The 19,244-nt window shown below is 37.7% G+C and overlaps 1 protein-coding gene across 2 annotated transcripts; it reads right to left on the bottom strand.

Annotated features, from left to right (window-relative positions):
• Window positions 1–2,257: 2,257 nt before the first annotated feature.
• On the bottom strand, window positions 2,258–5,355 carry STRIT1 (small transmembrane regulator of ion transport 1). Of its 2 annotated transcripts, none has more exons than XM_028103083.1 (2): window positions 5,343–5,355; window positions 2,258–2,352 (listed from the first exon to the last, which is right to left on the bottom strand). In XM_028103083.1, exons 1-2 carry the CDS (start codon window positions 5,353–5,355, stop codon window positions 2,258–2,260), a joined length of 108 nt encoding a protein of 35 aa, XP_027958884.1. The 2 variants fall into 2 exon arrangements, with proteins under 2 accessions (XP_027958884.1, XP_087877034.1); XM_088020908.1 differs by lacking the exon at window positions 5,343–5,355 and adding an exon at window positions 2,576–2,585 and having other exon boundaries at window positions 2,258–2,349.
• Window positions 5,356–19,244: the final 13,889 nt, after the last annotated feature.

The following is a 19,244-nucleotide window of genomic DNA, read 5'->3' as shown; positions in this document are numbered from 1 at the left end:
TACTTGAACCTATTATAGATCACTAGTAACTTTTTTGAGAATTCTAATCCAGCTTAAATTGCTTCAATAACATCTTTAAAGTTCAAACTTAGAACATCAACACTGTGTATTCATGAATATTGTAGGGGGGAGATAATTACCCATTTGATGCATATTTATTAGTTGTCTATTTTGAACTATAGTCTGTAAGTCAGAAAGATAAGAAATGGATTTACCCATAAAGAACTTAAATTTAATACCGGAAATAAAATTCGCATATATGAAAATATTAGTGGAAAAATAATACGTCTCATTATAATTCATGTAATTAAAGAATATAATGTAATATTATATAATAAAGTGCTAATTTTTTGCTGCAACAATAAACAGAAAACTTACCAATATAAGCTATCATAGATCAGTGTCTATAGGTTATCAGGGAGTAATGCCTACATACACATGTATGTTATAGGTGTGTTTTCCAAACTTCCGTGATAATACAAATCACCTGGAGAATTGATTTTTTTAATAGGCCTTCTCCAGACCTACCAAAATGAGCTCTTAGAGAAGAAGCTTAAAGGAACAAGACAGAGGATCATAGGGGAAGGGAGGGAAAAATGAAACAAGAGGAAACCAGAGAGGGAGACAAACCATAAGAGACTCTTAACCTCAGGAAACAAACTGAGGGTTGTTGGAGTGGAGGGGGGGGTGGGGGTGGGAGGGATGGGGAGGCTGGATAATGGACATTGGGGAGGGTATGTGCTATGGTGAGCGCTGTGAATTGTGTAAGACTGATGAATTATAGACCTGTACCCCTGAAACAAATAATACATTATATGTTAATAAAAAAAAAAAGAATCTGTATTTTTAACAAATGACTCCATCGACTCAGATCAGGCAGCTTTAGAAAACACTGCAGTCCTCACAACAATCCCATGAGAATATCATTATCCCTCTTTATAGTTGAGAAAACTAAGGTTAGAGAGATTAATTAACTATTCAAAGGACTCCCAAGTTAGAATAAAACAATCTGACTTCCAAAACTTTTGTTCTCTTTACTGCACTAAGCTTTCTTTGTTCTCTGAGAAAGTGATCAGGTTGGATGTGGAAACATGGAAATAAAATACTTATTATAGAAAAATTCATTTAAATTGCTGCTTGAAAACATTACCTTCTATGTTAAAGTGCTGGAGAAAAGAATGTGGAGCCCTTGAAAATAAAGTTCATATTGATCTAGCCCCTCCATTTTACACAAAGACAGCATGCCTCACTCTGTACCTGGCTTTTTTCACTTAACACTCTGACCTGGAGATGACATCACATCAGTATATAGAGACCCCCTTTATTCCTTTTCACAGCGGCCCAAGTAGCACATTACGTAGGGGGAACTCAGTTTATTCAGTCAGTTTCCTGTTAATGGGCACTTGGCTTGTTTCCAGGCTTTTGCTATAATACATTATGCCTTAATGAATAAGGCTGTGCATGGGCCGTTTTGCACTTTTACCGGTGTGTATCTGTGGAAATGGCAATATTCTGAGAAGAGGGTTAGCTGGGTCAGAAGTTAAATACATACTTAATTCTGACAGATAACTGACTGTCAAACACCCCCGAAGACGCTGCACCATTTTTAATTTCTAAAGACAGTGTATGAGCATGCTTTATTCCCCACAGCCTTACCAACATATATCTTATCAAACGTCTTTCTTTTTCCCCAGCTGAGAGGTGAGCAATTGTTCTCCAGCGCAGCTTTAGTTACAGTTCTTTTATTATGAGCAAGAGGTGGAGGGCAAGTTTATATTTACATCTTATTTTCTGTGAACTATCTCTTCTTATCTCTAGCTAGTTTTTTTCTATAGTTTTCTTTTGCAGGGGGGGATAGCCTAAAAAAGTTTTAATGTAATTTAATTTACCAAACTTCTCCCTATTGGTTATGCATTTTTAGTCATACATTGGAACTTTTTCCTACCCCCAGGTTTCTTATAGTTTTTATTTGTAGATGGAATCTTTAAAAGTTCTGGAAGAGATTCTTATGCACACCAAAATACCAGTTTACAAATCCAAGTTTATAAAATGATGTCAAACATTGCAGTTATTTACATGAGAAACGTTTAATTATCTGTCATGTTGGTGCTTTTCTTAATTCTTCTAAATGATGTCACTCTGAAGTCTTCTTGTCTGCATGATAAAACGTTCCGTTAGTAAAACAGAAAAGATTATTTCTGGAGTAATGTAGGGTCTTTCTGAATAAACATATTCAATTATTGAAAACTTTACCTTTCTAAGAGAAGACAACATAAACCATTACGATACAGCCCACAATCCAGCCAATCAAGAGAAGAATAGGGACCAGAAGGCGGGATGATGTAGACTCTGCTTAAAAATAAAAGAAAGCACATTAGGTAGGTCATTTTGGCATCGTATCTTCTGAATCAAGAGAATAAAAGGAATCTGATAAGAAGAAAAAAATACACTCTTGCGTCATTCTGAGACGTGATTGTTATCTTCTGTTCTACAAAGGGTACATGGGAATCAGCTGGCTATTTGAAACAGAAGACCTGTGTTCAAACCATAGGTCCTCGTTTTACAGTTATGTGACCTTGAGCCATGCTGAGCTTGGACTTGCCTATTTGTAGAGATAATGAAACTTGTGATATCTACCTCCCTGAGTTGTGGTGAGGATCACGTATTATTGTGTTTGTGTGTGCTTAGTGTATGCAAAACACATTCCTGCATTTGTTCAACAACACAGACAGCAGCTGTCTACACAGAAACAATCGAAAATGACTCTTGAGGCAATTCCTCCTAAACTAAATAATCATAACATAGGGAAAGGTGTTGAAAATTGTTCTTAGTCTTGATAGCTGACTTTAATCATCAGTATCATAGGAAAAGAAAAGCATATACCTTATATGATCATTCTCAACTAGAGAAAAGATTCTTTTTTGTTAACATGTTCAATAGAGCAACTAACCCTGATCCCAACACACATAGAAGACATGAGGACAACAATCCCTCCTGTGTCTTCTATTTGTACCTTTATCTGAAAAAAAGCAATTTATGAAATTATCATTTTTTTAATATTCATTGCACACACACACATCACACAAAAAAAGTAAAGAAGAGCACAGATAGACATCATATAGAATTAATGTCTCCATGTTAAGGACTCAGATATATTCTTAATTGAAAAGCACAATTAAGTTGTATGCCATCAGCTGACCAAGAGAATGCATATTCTTAGCAATTGCGTGCCTATTACAATGTTCATCACTTTAAAATGGAAAGTTTTTTTTAAGTGCTATTAAAACAAAACCATCAGGAAAAGAGACACCTCTAAAATTAGGAGGCACTCTTACAAAAGCAAATTTTGGGCAGTTAAAATGAATTTTAATAGTTTAAATCTATGCTTCCAAAATGGTGGAATCTCTCTTAACTCTTGCAAATTCAACCGGTTTTCCTTGCTTCTCCGTCTCGCTGTGACCTTGAACAAAGCATTAACCACTAAATGGAAAAATCTCTCTCTACCTGCCATGTGGTATTGCTCTAAGGATAAAATGAACATTATGATATGCTCTTTACTCGCATTTGGATGAAAGACTTTTTATGGATTAAGGTGTGATTATAATGGAAGTATGTAGCAGTAATTTTTTAAACTGTTCATATGTATGATTTAGTGTTTTTCCCAATTTCAAAGAACTTAAAAATTAATACCAACATTTTAATGGAGCATTTGTAAATGTCTTATACATGCATATTTTAATACAATTCTAAAATTTACACATAATAAAGCCCTAAAAGTATATATCTTGTTATTTATTACTCTTTGTAACACAATACAAATGTCTGTGCATTTTTTTCTTTTTTTCTTTTTTTTTTTTTTTTAGAGAGAGGGAGAGCGGGGAGGGGGCAGAGGGAGAGGGAGAGAAAGAATCCTAAGCAGGGTCCAAGCCCAGTACTGAGTGGATCTAGGGCTCAAGTAGAGGCTCCACAGGGCGCTCCACCTGGGGGTCCACCCGGAGTTCAATCTCACAACCCTGAGATCATGACCTGAGTGGACACCAAGAGTCTGATGCTTAACAGACTGAGCCACCCAGGTGCCCCAATTGACCGTGCATTTTAACACACAAAGTATACGTGCATTTGTGTTCTTTTAACACGAATATTTTAAGTTTTATCATAATCTGTAGCATCATTTTGAAATAGGAATATATGGGGCCCCTGAGTGGTTCAATTGGCTAAGTGTCCAAATCTTGGTGTCCGCTCAGGTCAGGATCTCAGGGTTGTGAGATTGAGCCCTACTTTGGGCTCCACGCCCAGTGTGGAGTCTGCTTGAGAGTCTTTCCCCTCCCTCTCGTGGCCCCTCTATTCCTCCCCCTGCTTTCTCTCTCTCTCTCTCAAAGAAATAAATAAAATCTTAAAAAAAGAAACAGGAACATATAAGAACACAACATACTTTGCATAGGTCACTTTACATTACAGTGCAAACAAGCACAAAACCTCTTTTTAAATATGAAGAGTTATTTCAAAATGCTTCTCTCCGTTCAATCCTGAGCATGCCCAGATGGTTATACCTGGAAGTATCCTTAAGGGCACTGTGTTCTGAAACAAAACTGTCTGTGTTCAGAGCCTGGAACCACCACTTTCTAGAATGTGATCACAGACAAGTGACTATACTTAGCTATGCCTCAGTTTCCTTATCTGTAAAATGGAAATGATGATAATACTGTATATCTCCTGGGATTATTGTCTAAGTTAAAAGCAACAGTTCCTGGAGGTATTTAAAAAGTGTTTCTTGGATACAATATATATTCAGCTCCTTTTGTCATATTAGACTCAAATCATTTTTCTTAAATATAATACACATTTTAAAAGCAGAAAAAAAGAAATTCAGATATGAAGCATATTAGGGATGACTAACCCCTTTTTATTTATTTCATCTTAGAGGCAGAAAACAGGTCCAGAGAGGTAGAGGGACTTCCCCTAACTCACATGGCTGTTTAGTAGCAGACCTGACAAAGAAATCAGATGTCCTTCATTCTGGTCCAGCACACCACAATACCTCCAGTGTAGGATAACCCTGGAGGATAATGGACTTCTAACTCATATTTTGAAAAAAACACGAACAAATTAAGCTTTTTTGTTTGGTCCTTTTAAAAGCATATATAACATACAGACATGGTCCATAAATTGTGTATCCGATGCATTTTTTTGTAGCCGTGCTAACTTACATGGTTAATGCCCCATTGGCAGTGATACCACACTCTTCAGAATAACTGAGAAATACAAAATACTGAGGAATGTAAAATAAACCAGGGAGCTTGGACCTTTGTTTTGCCAAGAGGGTCTGATGCCTTAAATCTTACCTTTTTCAGCCATTCTTCCTGTTGCTGGGTGGGTTGGTCAGGGCCACGCTCACCTCTTTGTTGGTGTCATCCAGCGTCTCTTTGAACTTTAAATAGAGAGATATCTGAAGAGTGTGGCAGCTGCCCCTCTCCTGACTGCCAGTTGTCTGCAGAGTGATGTAAGATGTTGGAGAACAGCGCTCCTCTGGCTCTTCTTTATCCTCTTATTATGGGAGAAACTAGGGGCTACGTGTGCTAAACAATGCAATAAGCTGAGCTATCCTGAACCAGAGATGGGGAGATTTTTAATTCAGCCAATGCCTGCAGACGGCATGGAGAAAATGTTTAAGGAAGGGGGTGTACAGAAAAAAAATGGCATTGCAATTAGACAAGTTCTATCAAAGAGGGAGGGTGATCTATTGGGGGAAAAACACTCTGGAGTTGGAGAGACCTGGCTTCAAATTCCAACTCTATTTCTGTAATGAAGGCCAAGTTGCTTAACCCGGGCATCAGCCTCTTTAATTTTAAAATGAGGATAGTGCCCAGTAGAGGTGTCATAAAGATGAAATGAAAAAGCTGCGTGAAATACAGATGTTTATACATTATAGAATGCAGAAGATAAAATAAATTAAGTGGTGCCCCTTGCTCTGACCCATTCCAAAAACAGAACATTTTAATACAAATGTACTAGAAACTAAAACAATAAAAGGCTGGGGTATTGCCTAGAGTTTTCAGAGAGCAGTCATAAGCTTGTTTTTATTAGCAATGTATGAAAATAGGACTTTCCATTTTTCAAAGTCCAACCTGATTTATATAACATGACCTAGACTGTGCTCTAGATTCTCACTGAAATAACTTTAATTTTTGGGTCTGGATGGAAAAGTTTTGCAAAATGACCCTGTGACCAACTGCCCAAGAAGTCCACCACGAGATGAAGGGTGTCCTCCTCAAAAAGACAAGACTTGCCTGATCAAATCCATCTCCACAGAGCTCCAAGAGGGATGTTTCCCGGCAAATGACCACATCTCATCCACTGATCAGAATCCACTAATCGTTCTCCATCTCCTAGAAAATAAAAATCTGAACTCCTCATTAAGGTACCTAAAACACCTCATCTTCCTACTTTCCCATTTGCAGTGATGCCTCAGCCACATATCCCTTGTGGTATATGAATTCAGGATGCTACTACCCACATAGGCAAGGAGAACAGTTGATTTTCTACCTCAAGTCATATACCTATAAATTAGACTGTGCAGCCAATAATCTGGTAAGTTTATTGCATGATTACACACTATGTTCATGTTATGTCATTTACTTTTTAAAAATATTTATTTGAGAGAGAGAGTGCAAATGCACGCACAAGCAGGGGGAGCGTCAGGCAGAGGGAGAGGGAGCCAGGACCCTGGGATAATGACCTGAACCGAAGGCAGACACATAACCGACTGGGCCACCCAGGTGCCCCTGTTATGTCATTTAAACCAAGTTGCCATCTCTCTCTTTTTCTATATACAATTTAATATTTTTTAAAAATGCCTGGCTCTATCAGATAAGAAGAGAGACTATGTTCTATGTAACAAAATCTCTGCTGAAGTCCCGTATTTTTTTCCAATACTAAATAATCATACATTTAAAAAGGTTAATTGGGGCAAGATAAACAGAGTGAAGAAAAATGGTGATTGATTGATCTCACTTAAACACTGATTTTTTTAACTAAATAGATTCAAATGAATACCCTATCTTAAGATACACACACAAAAAAGATATTAAGAAGTAGTGAGTTACCCTCCAAAGAACAAATATATATCTACACTAGTGTAAAATAATTTGCCCAGAGTGGCTGAAAATAGAATGTATGAAAATGTTTCTACATTACAATTATCTTAAGCTTTCTTTTTTGACGTAAAATTGACTATTAACATTATTGTTACCAATTTGAATTTTGAGGAGGAATTACTTTATAACTCATTTCTTTTCTTTGTTTTCTACAGAAAGTGAGAGAGAGAAAGGAAAAAAAAGAAGAAAACCTAATTCAATGAACATGAATTGCCCAGATCTCAGGAAAGGGTTCAATCTAGAATCTCATCTCTTTGATGTCCCTTTAGTAAACTAAAAACAAAAACAAAACAAAACAAAAAAACTATAATACTTATTCAGGAAAAATGTCTTATTCATTAATAGACTGAATTCACTTATTCACTTTGAACTCACAAATGCAAGGGCCTATATTTGAACATTTTCCAATCTTCCTCTTAGGGCATACCATTTAGGAACATTTTATACTTCTACTTTGCATACTTTCTTCAAGAGTTAGTTCTCAAATTCCTTATTACCAAAGTGACATTAGATTCTTCTAGGATACTTAGGCTAAAAAAGGCAAATATTTGGCTCTTTATTCAAGATCGATCAGAATTCTTCATTTTTCTCATGTTTTTTTAACTGTTACTGTTTGAAATTATAGTAGATAAATCTGCACATGATAGATTAAATGGACAAATTCCTCTTAAGACATAAACTTACCCAAACTGACTCAAAAAGAAATAGAAAATTTGTATAGACTTATCATAAGTGAAAGCAGTTGAAGTCTTAATCAAAAAATGTTTCAGGGGCGCCTGGGTGGCTCAGTCAGTTAAGCGTCTGCCTTCAGCTCAGGTCATGATCCCAGAATCCTGGGATCGATCCCTGCATCGGGCTCCCTGGTCTGCGGGGAGGCTGCTTCTCCCTCTCCCTCTCCCTCTGCCTGCTGCTCCCCTTGCTTGTGCTCACACTCTCTCTCCATCAAATAAATAAATAAAATCTTTGAAAGAAAAAAAAGTTTCACAAAGGAAAGCTTTGGAACAGGAAGCCTCACTGGCGAATTCTACCAAACATTTAGAGTTAACACCAATACTTCAAAAATTCTTTCCAAAAATAGAAGAGGAAGGAAGACTTCCCAACTATTCTATGAGGCCAGTATTACCTCAAAACCAAAACCAAAGATACAAAAAAAAAAAAAAACCAGACCAATCTTTCTAATGAATGTAGGTGCAAAAATTCTCAACAATAAACTAACAAACCAAATCCAGCAACATACAAAAAGAATTATATACCATGGCCAAGTGGGACTTAACCCAGGAATGAAAAGTCAGCACAACATTCAAATGCCAATTAATGTAACACACCATACTGATAAAATTTTTAAAAAACCAAAAACCACATGATCATCTCAGTAGATGCAGAAAAAGCATTTGACAAAATCCAACACTGATTCAAGACAAAACACTCAACAAATTGGGATTAAAGGGAACTTCCTCAACCTCATAAAGGGAATCTACAGAAAACTCACAGCTAGCATCATATTTAGTGGCAAAAGAGTGGATGCTTCCCCTCTAACATCATGAACAAAACAAGAAGGTTTACTCCTACACGTTGACTCAATATTGTAATGGAGGTTGTAGCTAGGAGAATCAGGCAAGAAGATAACATAAAAGTCATCCATATTAGAAAAGAAGAATTAAGCTATCTTTATTTGCAATGTGATATGATCTTATATATATATAAAAATCCTGAAGAACCCCCTCTACACACACAAAAAAAAAACCCTGCTAGAACAAATAATCAAATTTAGCCATGTTGCAAGATACAAGATCAACAGGCAAAAATCAGTTGTATTTCTACACAGTAGCAATGAACAGTTTGAAAAATAAATTTTAAAAAAATGACATTTACAATAGCATCAAAAAGAAGAAAATACTTAGGAATAAATTTAATCAAAGATGTACAAGCCTTGTAACTAAAGACTAACAAAACATTGCTGAAGGAAATTAAAGACGGTCTAAATAAATGGAAAGACATTCTGTGTTCACAAATTGAAACACTTAATATTGTTAAAGAGGGCAATACTACTCAAAACAATCTACATATTCAGTGTATTCCTATCAAAATATTAATGGCCTTTCTGCAGAAATGGAAAATCTAATCTTAAAATTCATATGGACTTGCAAGGGACCCTGAAAAATCAGAACAATCTTGAAGAGGAACTACAAGGGATTTACACTTGCTGATTTCAAAACATACTACAAACTACAGTAATTAAGAATGTGTGGTGGGCGCCTGGGTGGCTCAGTTGGTTAAGCGACTGCCTTCAGCTCAGGTCATGATCCTGGAGTTCCAGGATCGGGTCCCGCATCGGGCTCCCTGCTCAGCGGGGAGTCTGCTTCTCCCTCTGACCCTCCCCCCTCTCATGCTCTCTCTATCTCATTCTCTCTCTCAAATAAATAAATAAAATCTTTAAAAAAAAAAAAAGAATGTGTGGTAAAAGCATAAGGACAGACATACGATGAAAGGAGTAGAATTGGGCATCCAGAAATAAATCCATACACTTGCAGTCAATTGATTTTCAACAGGGGTGCCAAAGAATAGCCTTTTCAACAAATGGTGCTGGGACAACTGGTTTTCCACATGCAAAAGAATGAAAGTGAACCCCTACCTCACACCATATACAAAAATTAAGTCAAAATGAATCAAAGACTAAATATAAGAGCTAAAACTATAAATCAGAAGAAATCATAGGGGTGAACTAGGCAACTGTTCCATAGATATAACACATAAAGTACAAGCATTCAAAAAAATAGATGAAGTGGACTTCTTCAAAATTTAAAACTTTTGTACATCAAAGAATACCATGAAGAAAGGAAAAAGATAATCTATGGAATGGGAAAAAATATTTGCAAATCATATATCTGACAATGGTTTAGTATCCAGAATATATTTTAACAAAACCTCTTACAACTCAACAATAAAAAGTCAAATAATCCAATTTAAAGATGGGCTAAGGATTTGAATAGATTTTTATCCAAAGGAGATGTACAAGTGGCCAACAAGCACATGAAAATATACTCGTCATTAGTCATTAGGGAAATGCAAATCAAAACCACAATGAGATACCACTTCACCCCAGATAAGATGACTAAAATAAAAAAAGATAGACAATAGTAAGTGTTAACAAAGAAGTGGAGAAATTAGAACCCTCATAGAGTGCTGGTAGGAATGTAAAATTGTTCAGCCACTTTGAAAAATAGTTTTGCAATTCCTCAAAATGTTAAATATAAAACTACCTTATGACCAGCAATTCCACTCTTAGGTATATACCCAAGAGAATTGAAAACAGGTGTTAAAACAAAAACTATACAAATGTTCACAGCAGCATTATTCATAAGTCAAAAAGTAGAAACAAACCAAATGCCCATCAACTGATGAAAAGATCAACGGAATGTGGTACAGCCACACAAAGTACAATTATTCAACCATTTAAAAAATGTTGTGGTACATCCTACATGGTTGAACCTTGAAAATATCATGTTATGTAAAAGAAGTCATATTGTATGATTCTGTTTATATGAAATGTCCACAACAGGCAAAACCATAGAGACAGAATGTTAGATTAGTGGTTGCTCAGGGCTGGGGGTGGGGGCTGGGGGGTGAGGGGAATGGGGAGTGACTGCTAAAGCATATGGAGTCTCTTGTCCTAGTTCTAGGGCTAAGGCTGACTAAGGTTAATAATTAGTAGTACTGGTCGCACAATTTTGTGAATATGTTCAAACCACTGAATCATACACTTTTAAAAGAGTGAATTTTATGGTATGTGAATTATACCTCGGTTTTTTCAAAGTTCAAATTGGTTCTTGAAACAAGAAAATTTTAGACAAGAACCCAAGCCCCAAAACAAAAAAGGGGAAAGAAATGAAACAGGATTGGGAGAGATGCCTGGCAAAATAGTAACAAAATTGAAAATTTTCATTTTTAAAAGAAGTGTTTACTGAGCCCCTACTATGTGCTAGACATCATTCTCGGCACTGGGATACATCAATGAACAAAGATCCCTGCCCTACCAGAGTTACATTCAGAAAGGTGGTAAGTGCTATGAAAAAAGAAAAAGTAAGGCTAAGGTTAATAATTAGGTCGATCCTAAGGCTGGCTTTTCCTGGCAGGGCTGAAGGGCTGCAAGAAATTAGAGTGGCTTCAGCATGTTGACCAAGGGGGACAGCAGTAAGGGAAGAGTTCAGACAGGTAGTAAAGGAGGTTTATTGGCTATTGTTAGATCGTTGTTTTTTTCCTCTGAGTGAAATAGGGAGCCAATGGAAGGTTTTGAAGAGAGCGATAACATGATCTGACTTATACTTCTGATAAGTAGTATCAATCTGGGTATCAATCTGGCTGCTGTGATTGGGAGTAAGAGTAGAAGCAGAGAGACTTGTTAAGGGCTATTATAATGATACAGACAACATACGATGGAGACTCAGATCAGGGTGGTGGTTAATTACTCACCAAGAAAGGGGATTATCAATGAGGGCAGAGGGTAGTGTGGTGCATTTACAATGGGTCTGACTAATATGGTTTTGATAGGTTGGGTGGCACGTTCCCATATTATGAACTTTTGTTGACCAGGTGGCTATATGGAGAAATTTGTGTGTTCAAAGTCCAATTAAAAGGTTCAGCAAATTTCAATAGAATGTATTAAGCAAGATTTATCCAATCTGATGTACCCGAAATATGAAATGTAATTGAGATTAATGAATAAGAGGCAACAAAGGATTACAAACTACCTGATATTCTTTCCTGGGACTCCTTGTGTGTCGTAGAAAAGACACTATGATAATGGAGGAGGGACTTGGGATCCTGTTTGAACACCAGCTCTGGCATTTGCTGTGTGAACTTCAAGTTACATGTACTATGAGTTTACTTCTTCATTTGGAAAATGAGGGAAATATCATGCAAGGTTGTTGCAGAATTAGAGATAAATGGATATTATGTGCTCAGCACCAGCCTAACACATAGCAGGTTCCCAGTACATGGTATTTGTTATCTTTAAACCATGATAAGCAGACTTAAAGAGGAATGAGAAGCAACATGTACCAAGAACTAGACGTCCCCTGTATATGGACCCACATGTAGCCATAGTCATTCCTGAGGGTTGTCTTAGAGGAACCGTATCTCTTACTCCTCAGGCCCCAGCATCAGGGAGGTTGGAAGGAGACCATTTTTCAACTCCCTCTCATTCCACAGTGCACTTCTGATTTAGCTTCTGTCTGCATTTTTCCGTTAAAACAACTTGTTCCTAAGATCTAATATCATGTGACTTTCATGTTGCTAAAGTCGATAGAAATTTTTCAGTCCTGCTCTTACTTGCTGATGACCTCTTGGTGTCACTTGACTCCAGTTGGTGACTTTATCCTTCTTGAAATTCTTTCTTCTCTTGGCTTCTGTGGCATCAGACTCTTCTGACTTTTCCGATTTTTTAATTTTTTTTTTTTTTTTTTTTTTATGTAGGCTCCATGCGCGGCCTGGAGCTTGAACTCCTCACCCTGAGATCAAGACCTCAGCTAAGATCAAGAGAGGGTGGCTTAACCCATGGAGCCATCCAGGCGCCCCTGACTTTTCCCATTTTTAACTGTTTATTCTTAGTCTTGTGGGTTTATCCTCATCTACCTAAACATTAATAAATATGTGTTCCTTGATAAATCTATCAGAACAGAACTTTCATGATACGAGAAGATGATGTGGAAAGAGCAAGCAAGTGAAATCACTAAGTCATGTGCATTTCCAGAGCCCCGAGAGTTCCTTCCAGGGCCAGCTTCTTGGCAGGCAACCCGTACAGTCATTTATGACTCCATGCTAAGAAGGCCCCCGTGCTTGGTTTAAGGCTCTGATGTCAGTGTCTTAAATTCTTAACAATGTCGTCTTTGAATTTGGGTTTCGTCAGAGTCGACGGGACAACGAAGCATGCGCACGAGCAGAGGCAGGACCCAGGAGACAGTATGCGTGCGCTGTAGTTGGCCCGGCTCCCGGCGCTGCAACAGCATCCACATAGCAGCGGACCCTCCCGGCAGGCAGCAGCCTGGGACAGTCCAGAGCCTCGGGGAGCGGGGAGCGCAGCCAGGCTGGGACCTGGGCAGAATGGAGGTTGTGATGGCAGCAGGCACGCATCGAAAAGTAAAGTGACTTTTCTAACTTCAGAGTCAGCCTCTTGACTCCCAACCTCTCACCTCCCTGCTGCTTTCCTGGTCTCCATGACCTCATCCTGGTGACCTGACATGTTCAGTGATTTTATATGATTCGTGACATGGTGTGTTCAGTGATCATATGTGAAAGTCCCTTATTAACCTACCTTAAAGTGTGAAAGAAGTTAAGGAAAAAGGCTGATAGAAGGATATCCAAATAATGAGCCTTTATGAATCCATTTCTTACCCCAAGACATATTCCCTAAACTTCAAGCCATTGCCACCAGTACCCCGACCTTGCAAAGCAGTCTATAGAATATGCTTTCAGCCTGAATCTTTCTATTTCTTGAATGTTTTAACATAGATAAAGACAGAGGTAAAAATAAAGTGCCATGTCAGGGTCATTCTTAGTATAGTACTCCTGTTCTTGGAGTCGGTGGCTTCAGCAGTCTCCACTAACACAGAAACAAAAGGTTCTATTACTTTGGATTGATGTTACTGGCCAAGTTGGATGGTTTCAGCATCCAGAGAATCTTTGTGTTTCAAAGATGTATTGGCTGTAAGAAGGAATTATCTGCACAGATCTGATGGAGTCCAACATTCTTAAAAAAAAAAAAAACACTAATTGCTGAGTCATAACAGAAGGTTGAATACACAGATGGTGCAGTCACAGTGATAGAGATTTGAATCTCTGCTCTGCGAATATTTGTGGGACCTGGGGCAGGTGACTGTCAGAAAAATTCTCCAGATTTGGAAGTAAGGCAGACAGGTGGGGGCAGATCCTTTCAGTATCATATAGGGACAAAGGTCATTCAGGGGTTGTTAAGACCTGTGCTTTGTTCATCTCATTTTTACTATTGGTTAAAGCTCCCATCCTTAGGGAATTTACTTGCCAACCTGTAAATTTTTGTCCAGTAGCGATGCAAATGATTTCTGTCCAAAGGAACAGATAACCCCACATCTCAATGGCCTGCTGAACATTAACCGGTCCTGTATCTAGCTGAGCAATCTCATCCCAGCATTTGGTAAGTTACCGATAAACACACTCTTAATGCTCTTTGAAATGATCAAAACATCTTTTCCCCTCCTTAGTGAATAAATCAATAAAATATTTTATACAGGTCCTTTTTATATTTGTCTGATGGTCCTGATTTTATCTTTTCGAAAATTATGCTTTAAGCCAACTTTACTCTCTTGGCCTCAGTTTCTCTATCTGTAAAACAGAGATAATAAGACCTACTGTATAGGGTTATCATGAGAATTAAGTAGCAAGGTACATAAGGCACTCAGCACAGACTGGAGCTTTGAATGTGAGTTTGTGAAGAGAGTATAAAGCAGCCATAATTAGGGAAGTGGTCCCGCTCATCCCTGGTCAGTTCTGCTCCTTTCCCAAACACCCACATTTTACATTCCTGCCTGAAATGATTTTCTGCTTCTATAATCACATTCTTGAAAATCTTATTTGCTGACCCTTTGCTAATTATATACTTCATACCTCATGGAAATAATGTCCAGTGGGAACCATGTGTGAGAGCTGGGTGACCTTCATCACTGAAAGCTTTCCAGTGCTTGTTTCCAGCAGCACTCTGGCAGGTGTGGGGTTTTAAAAGCCCAGATATTGTCAATGAAGTCCGTTTAAACCAAAAGACAAAGAAGGTTTTTCTCAGAAAATATGCATTGGCATTTCCATATTTCAAATGGTAATTTTCCAAGGCAAAAAAGGGTGACATCAAAGATGGTATTTTCACTGAAGGATATGCTGAGGAGGGGCGCCTGGGTGGCTCAGCCGGTTAAGCGTCTGCCTTCGGCTCAGGTCATGATCTCTGGGTCCTGGGCTCAAGCCCCACATCGGGCTCCCAGCTCAGCAGGGAGTCTGCTTCTCCCTCTCCCTCTGCTGCTCCCCCTGCTCGTGCTCTCCCTCTCTCTCTCTCTGTGTCTCTCTGTCTCACATGAATAAATAAACCTTTAAAAAAAAAAAAAGATATGCTGAGGAAACATACTCAGTTGTAAACATATTCTGTAAACTGTTTCTTTAACACTTTCCCCTCCCTGACGACTCTCAAAACTGTGGAATCAAATTTCTGATATTTCCCTTTTACCACCAAAATGTATGCGCCCTCTCCCATCCCCACACCCCAAATAAATGGAGCCCCAAATGTACCAATCAGAGTCAAAGGGCATCTTTAAGGTTGAAGAAGCCTGGTTTGTTCTCTCCACATGGTGGCACAGTTACTCCTATTGGGGGCTAGGCTGTATACAATACAACAGAATAATGCTCCTCTCCCAACACCCAACACCCACCATCTTTGAGAACTGTAAATAGAGGATTGAGTAGCACAAAAACCACAGGAGGCAAATAACTGCACTTTATGAACTACTCCGAACTCCTGAATAAACTGTTATGCTAAGGCTTTTAGCTATAAAACAGCAACTTAACACAAAACTCAAAGGAGTGAATAGTCACCATGCTTGAAGGACAGAGCTGCCCATGGCCTGCGCATTCACTCTGGTACAGTGACTGTATTTTCCTCCTAGCTCTCTGAATGTGTCCTGTCCCTGAGGACTTGTTCTTCCGTTGGGAAGTGGGGCCAACTTCCACACAGCCTCCCAAGGCAGAACACCAGGGGACACAACAGAATCTGTGAGAGTCACCCCAGCAGTAATTCTGTTTCCTAGACCCAGCCCTTCTCACCAACCAGCATTCTGGTTCCTAAAACTACTTAATAGGAGACAAAATCTTTCATTCTATAATTAAAGTTATAACCAAAAGATCTGCAATTCCATCTTTATTGTATTCTAAATTTCTATACATTTAAACCTATTTTGTAATACTTCATTATGACATTTTCAGGCATATGGCAATTGCTTGAGATAGTTTTACATAATTATAAAATTCCCATACATGCAACCCTCTGTCATCAAGCCATCTGATTTTCTCTTTTTTTTTTTTTCGAAATAAATTGCAGACATCAGCACACTTCCCTCCGAATACTTGGACAAGAGTCCGATATATTTTCATAGATTTTTTTTCAAAATAAGCTTACTATACAATGAAATGCACAAATCTTAACTCTACATTCACTAAATTTTGACAAATGCATACACTTCTGTAAACCAAACTCTTTATCAAGAGAGAGAACTGAATCTATTTCTTGACCTGCTAGCTTTTATCAATGATCTGTGTATTCACATACGAGTAAAAATCTGTTTTATTTTTTTTAAAGATTTTTTATTTATTTATTTGACAGAGAGACAGCAAGAGCAGGAACACAAGTAGGGGAAGTGGCAGAGGGAGAAGCAGGCCTCCTGCAGAGCAGGGAGCCCGATGCGGGGCTCGATCCCAGCACCCTGGGATCATGAGCCGAAGGCAGATGCTTAACGACTGAGCCACCCAGGCGCCCTAAAGATCTGTTTTAAATATCCTAGCTTTAAAATATGTTTTGAAATCTGCATGTCTTGTCTCCCTTTGTTGCTCTTATTTTCAGAATTATTTTTACTATTCTGGCAGATTTAATTTTTCTCTTGAATTTTCAAATCACTTTACTTAGTTTCCCCCAAAAAAGAAAAAAAAAGAAAATGAAAGCAAAAACTCCTGTTGTCATTTTTAATTGACTTGCATTAAGTTTAAGATTAAGTTGGGGATATGTGAAACTTTGTAATATTCCATCTACCCTTCCAAGAACACGAGATGCTTTTCTATTTAGTCAAGCCTTCTTTCATGTATTAGAATTATTTTCATAAAATTCTAGCACATTTCTTAAGTTTATTTATGGGTTGTTATTGTAAATGTGTTTTTCCCATTATACTTTTTTATATGAATTTTGTACACAAACAACTTACCAAATTTGCCTATGGTCAGTAGGAATTTTCAGTTGATTTTCTTAGGTTTTGATATATAAATCATATTCTACAAACAATAATTTGCCTCCTCTTTCCCATCTCATTTCTTATTTTGTATAATTATGATTTTCTCCTTTTCACTAGTTTTTCAAAGAACCAGTTCTTCATTTTTCAGGTTTATGGCTTCCCTGTTTTATATTCATTAATTTTCACTTTTAATTTATGAGTTATTTCCTTCAACTTTTCTTAGGTTTATCTCCTTGGTTTTTGTCTAAGTTTTAAAATGTGATGCTTAATTCATTTATTCTTGTTCATCTATAAAAACATTTAAGGTTGGATATTTTTCCTCTGAGCACAATTTTAGCTGTGTCCCATGAGTTCTGACATGTCATGTTTTTTAATTAGAATAATTTCTAGATATTCTGACATATTACTTTTGATTTTCTCTTTGACCAAGGAATTCTTTGAGAAAATTTTTTTTAAGATTTTTTAAATTTATTTGAGAGAGAGCGAGAAAACGCCTGTGCAAGAGCATGAGCAGGGGGAGGGGCAGAGGGAGAAGCAGACTCCCCGATGAGCAAGGAGCTCCATCAGGGGCTTGATCCGAGGACCCTGGGATCATGACCTGAGCCAAAGGCAGACACTTAACCGACTGAGCTACCCAGGCGCCCCTGTTTGAGAGAATTTTCAAATTTCTGAGCAGTATTTTGTTTTTGAAGTGAATGACACTTTTTGTAGGACAAAGATTTTAATATGAGATATTAGGTATTTATGCATCTGTTCAGGGAGTTTTGTTTCCTATATGTTGGATGTTTTTCTATAAAGTACTCATATTTAAGGTATGCATATGTTTATAAAGTATGTGTTCTTATATACATCTTTAACTACTATGCATCTTTAAGTGCTAGCATTATATTTGTGACCCAAATACACTGACTGATTTATTCCTTAATTTTCTGCCTTTATCATAGAAAACCAAGCCTCAGAGAGGTTAAGCAATTTGTCAAACACCATGCAGTAGATCTTGGAATCAAAATAAAAGAGCAGGATGCCTGCCCAGGGATGGCTGATTCCACAGCCAACACAATTCTACCTCTCCTAGAACCACATGAGGAAACAAAATATAAATTACTCGCCATCTATAGGAAATACATACAAAACACATGACCATCAACATGCAGTCATTGAGGATGTTAGAGATGCCTACTAAGGAATGTAGATATGCAATTGCATATTTCATGAAAGTACAAGGCTTTTATAGATTTCAAATATTGGGAATGCTCCAGGAGGATTATTCTGCTTTTGGAATTCTTTCAGATTTTAAGGTATTCCTCTAAGAGGTTCCTTTCAATGTTTCACCTTCACCATGAGGAATCCTTTCTAATACCTGACCTAATTACTTCATGCTGAGGGTTAGTTCTCTCTTTGGGTTTCTTTAGAGAGGGAGAACAGCTGGTCCCTATTCTCTGCATAATAACTCCTCATGACCTTGAGGCCTTCCATAGACATCATCTGTGGGATAAATAATCCTAATCTCTAAATCCTACTGTTTTGCAAAAATATTTTCTTAAAAAGTGTTTTTGTTTTTGTTTTTTGCCAGAGTAGAAGGACAATGTTTATGTGGCCCACATAAAGTCGTTAAGTTGTGTCGACCATTCTGGAGCTACTGCATAGTGAAGTGGTGAGGGTCATTGCCATACGGTTGCTTTATGGTATCTACAAGTCTGTCTGTGCCTCCTGAGGCCTTTTAACCCAGGTCATAAGATGCAAGGCATTTGCCATCCATCTCCCATACTTAAGAGGTGCTGAGGAGAATCAAAATCACAAATGACTGAGGAAAATATGAAAAAGCATGGAAACAGCAGAAAAATTTGAGAGTTTTATAGTGATTTGTGTGACGTGCATTTATTCTTATTTTTTAAAAATCAGGAAAACTTCTATGATAGCATGGAAAGGAAATAAAATAAACGGTAGGGTCTGTAATAACAGAGTCAATTTTTTTTTTTTTTTTTTAGTAAAGAAAAGAAAGATAATCCAACCAAGTCTCTTCCCTTTTCAGACCTCCAGAATGGTAACAGGCATCTCTAGAAATCATATGATAATGGCA

This window comes from Eumetopias jubatus, unplaced genomic scaffold (genome assembly GCF_037043125.1).
Source record: "Eumetopias jubatus isolate StellerSeaLion01/CBP00866 unplaced genomic scaffold, mEumJub1_p1.0 scaffold_1, whole genome shotgun sequence".
Classification (NCBI taxonomy): Eukaryota; Metazoa; Chordata; class Mammalia; order Carnivora; family Otariidae; genus Eumetopias; species Eumetopias jubatus.
The sequence above is the reverse complement of the archived record's forward strand: the minus strand, read 5'-3'. Positions and strand labels throughout refer to the sequence as shown.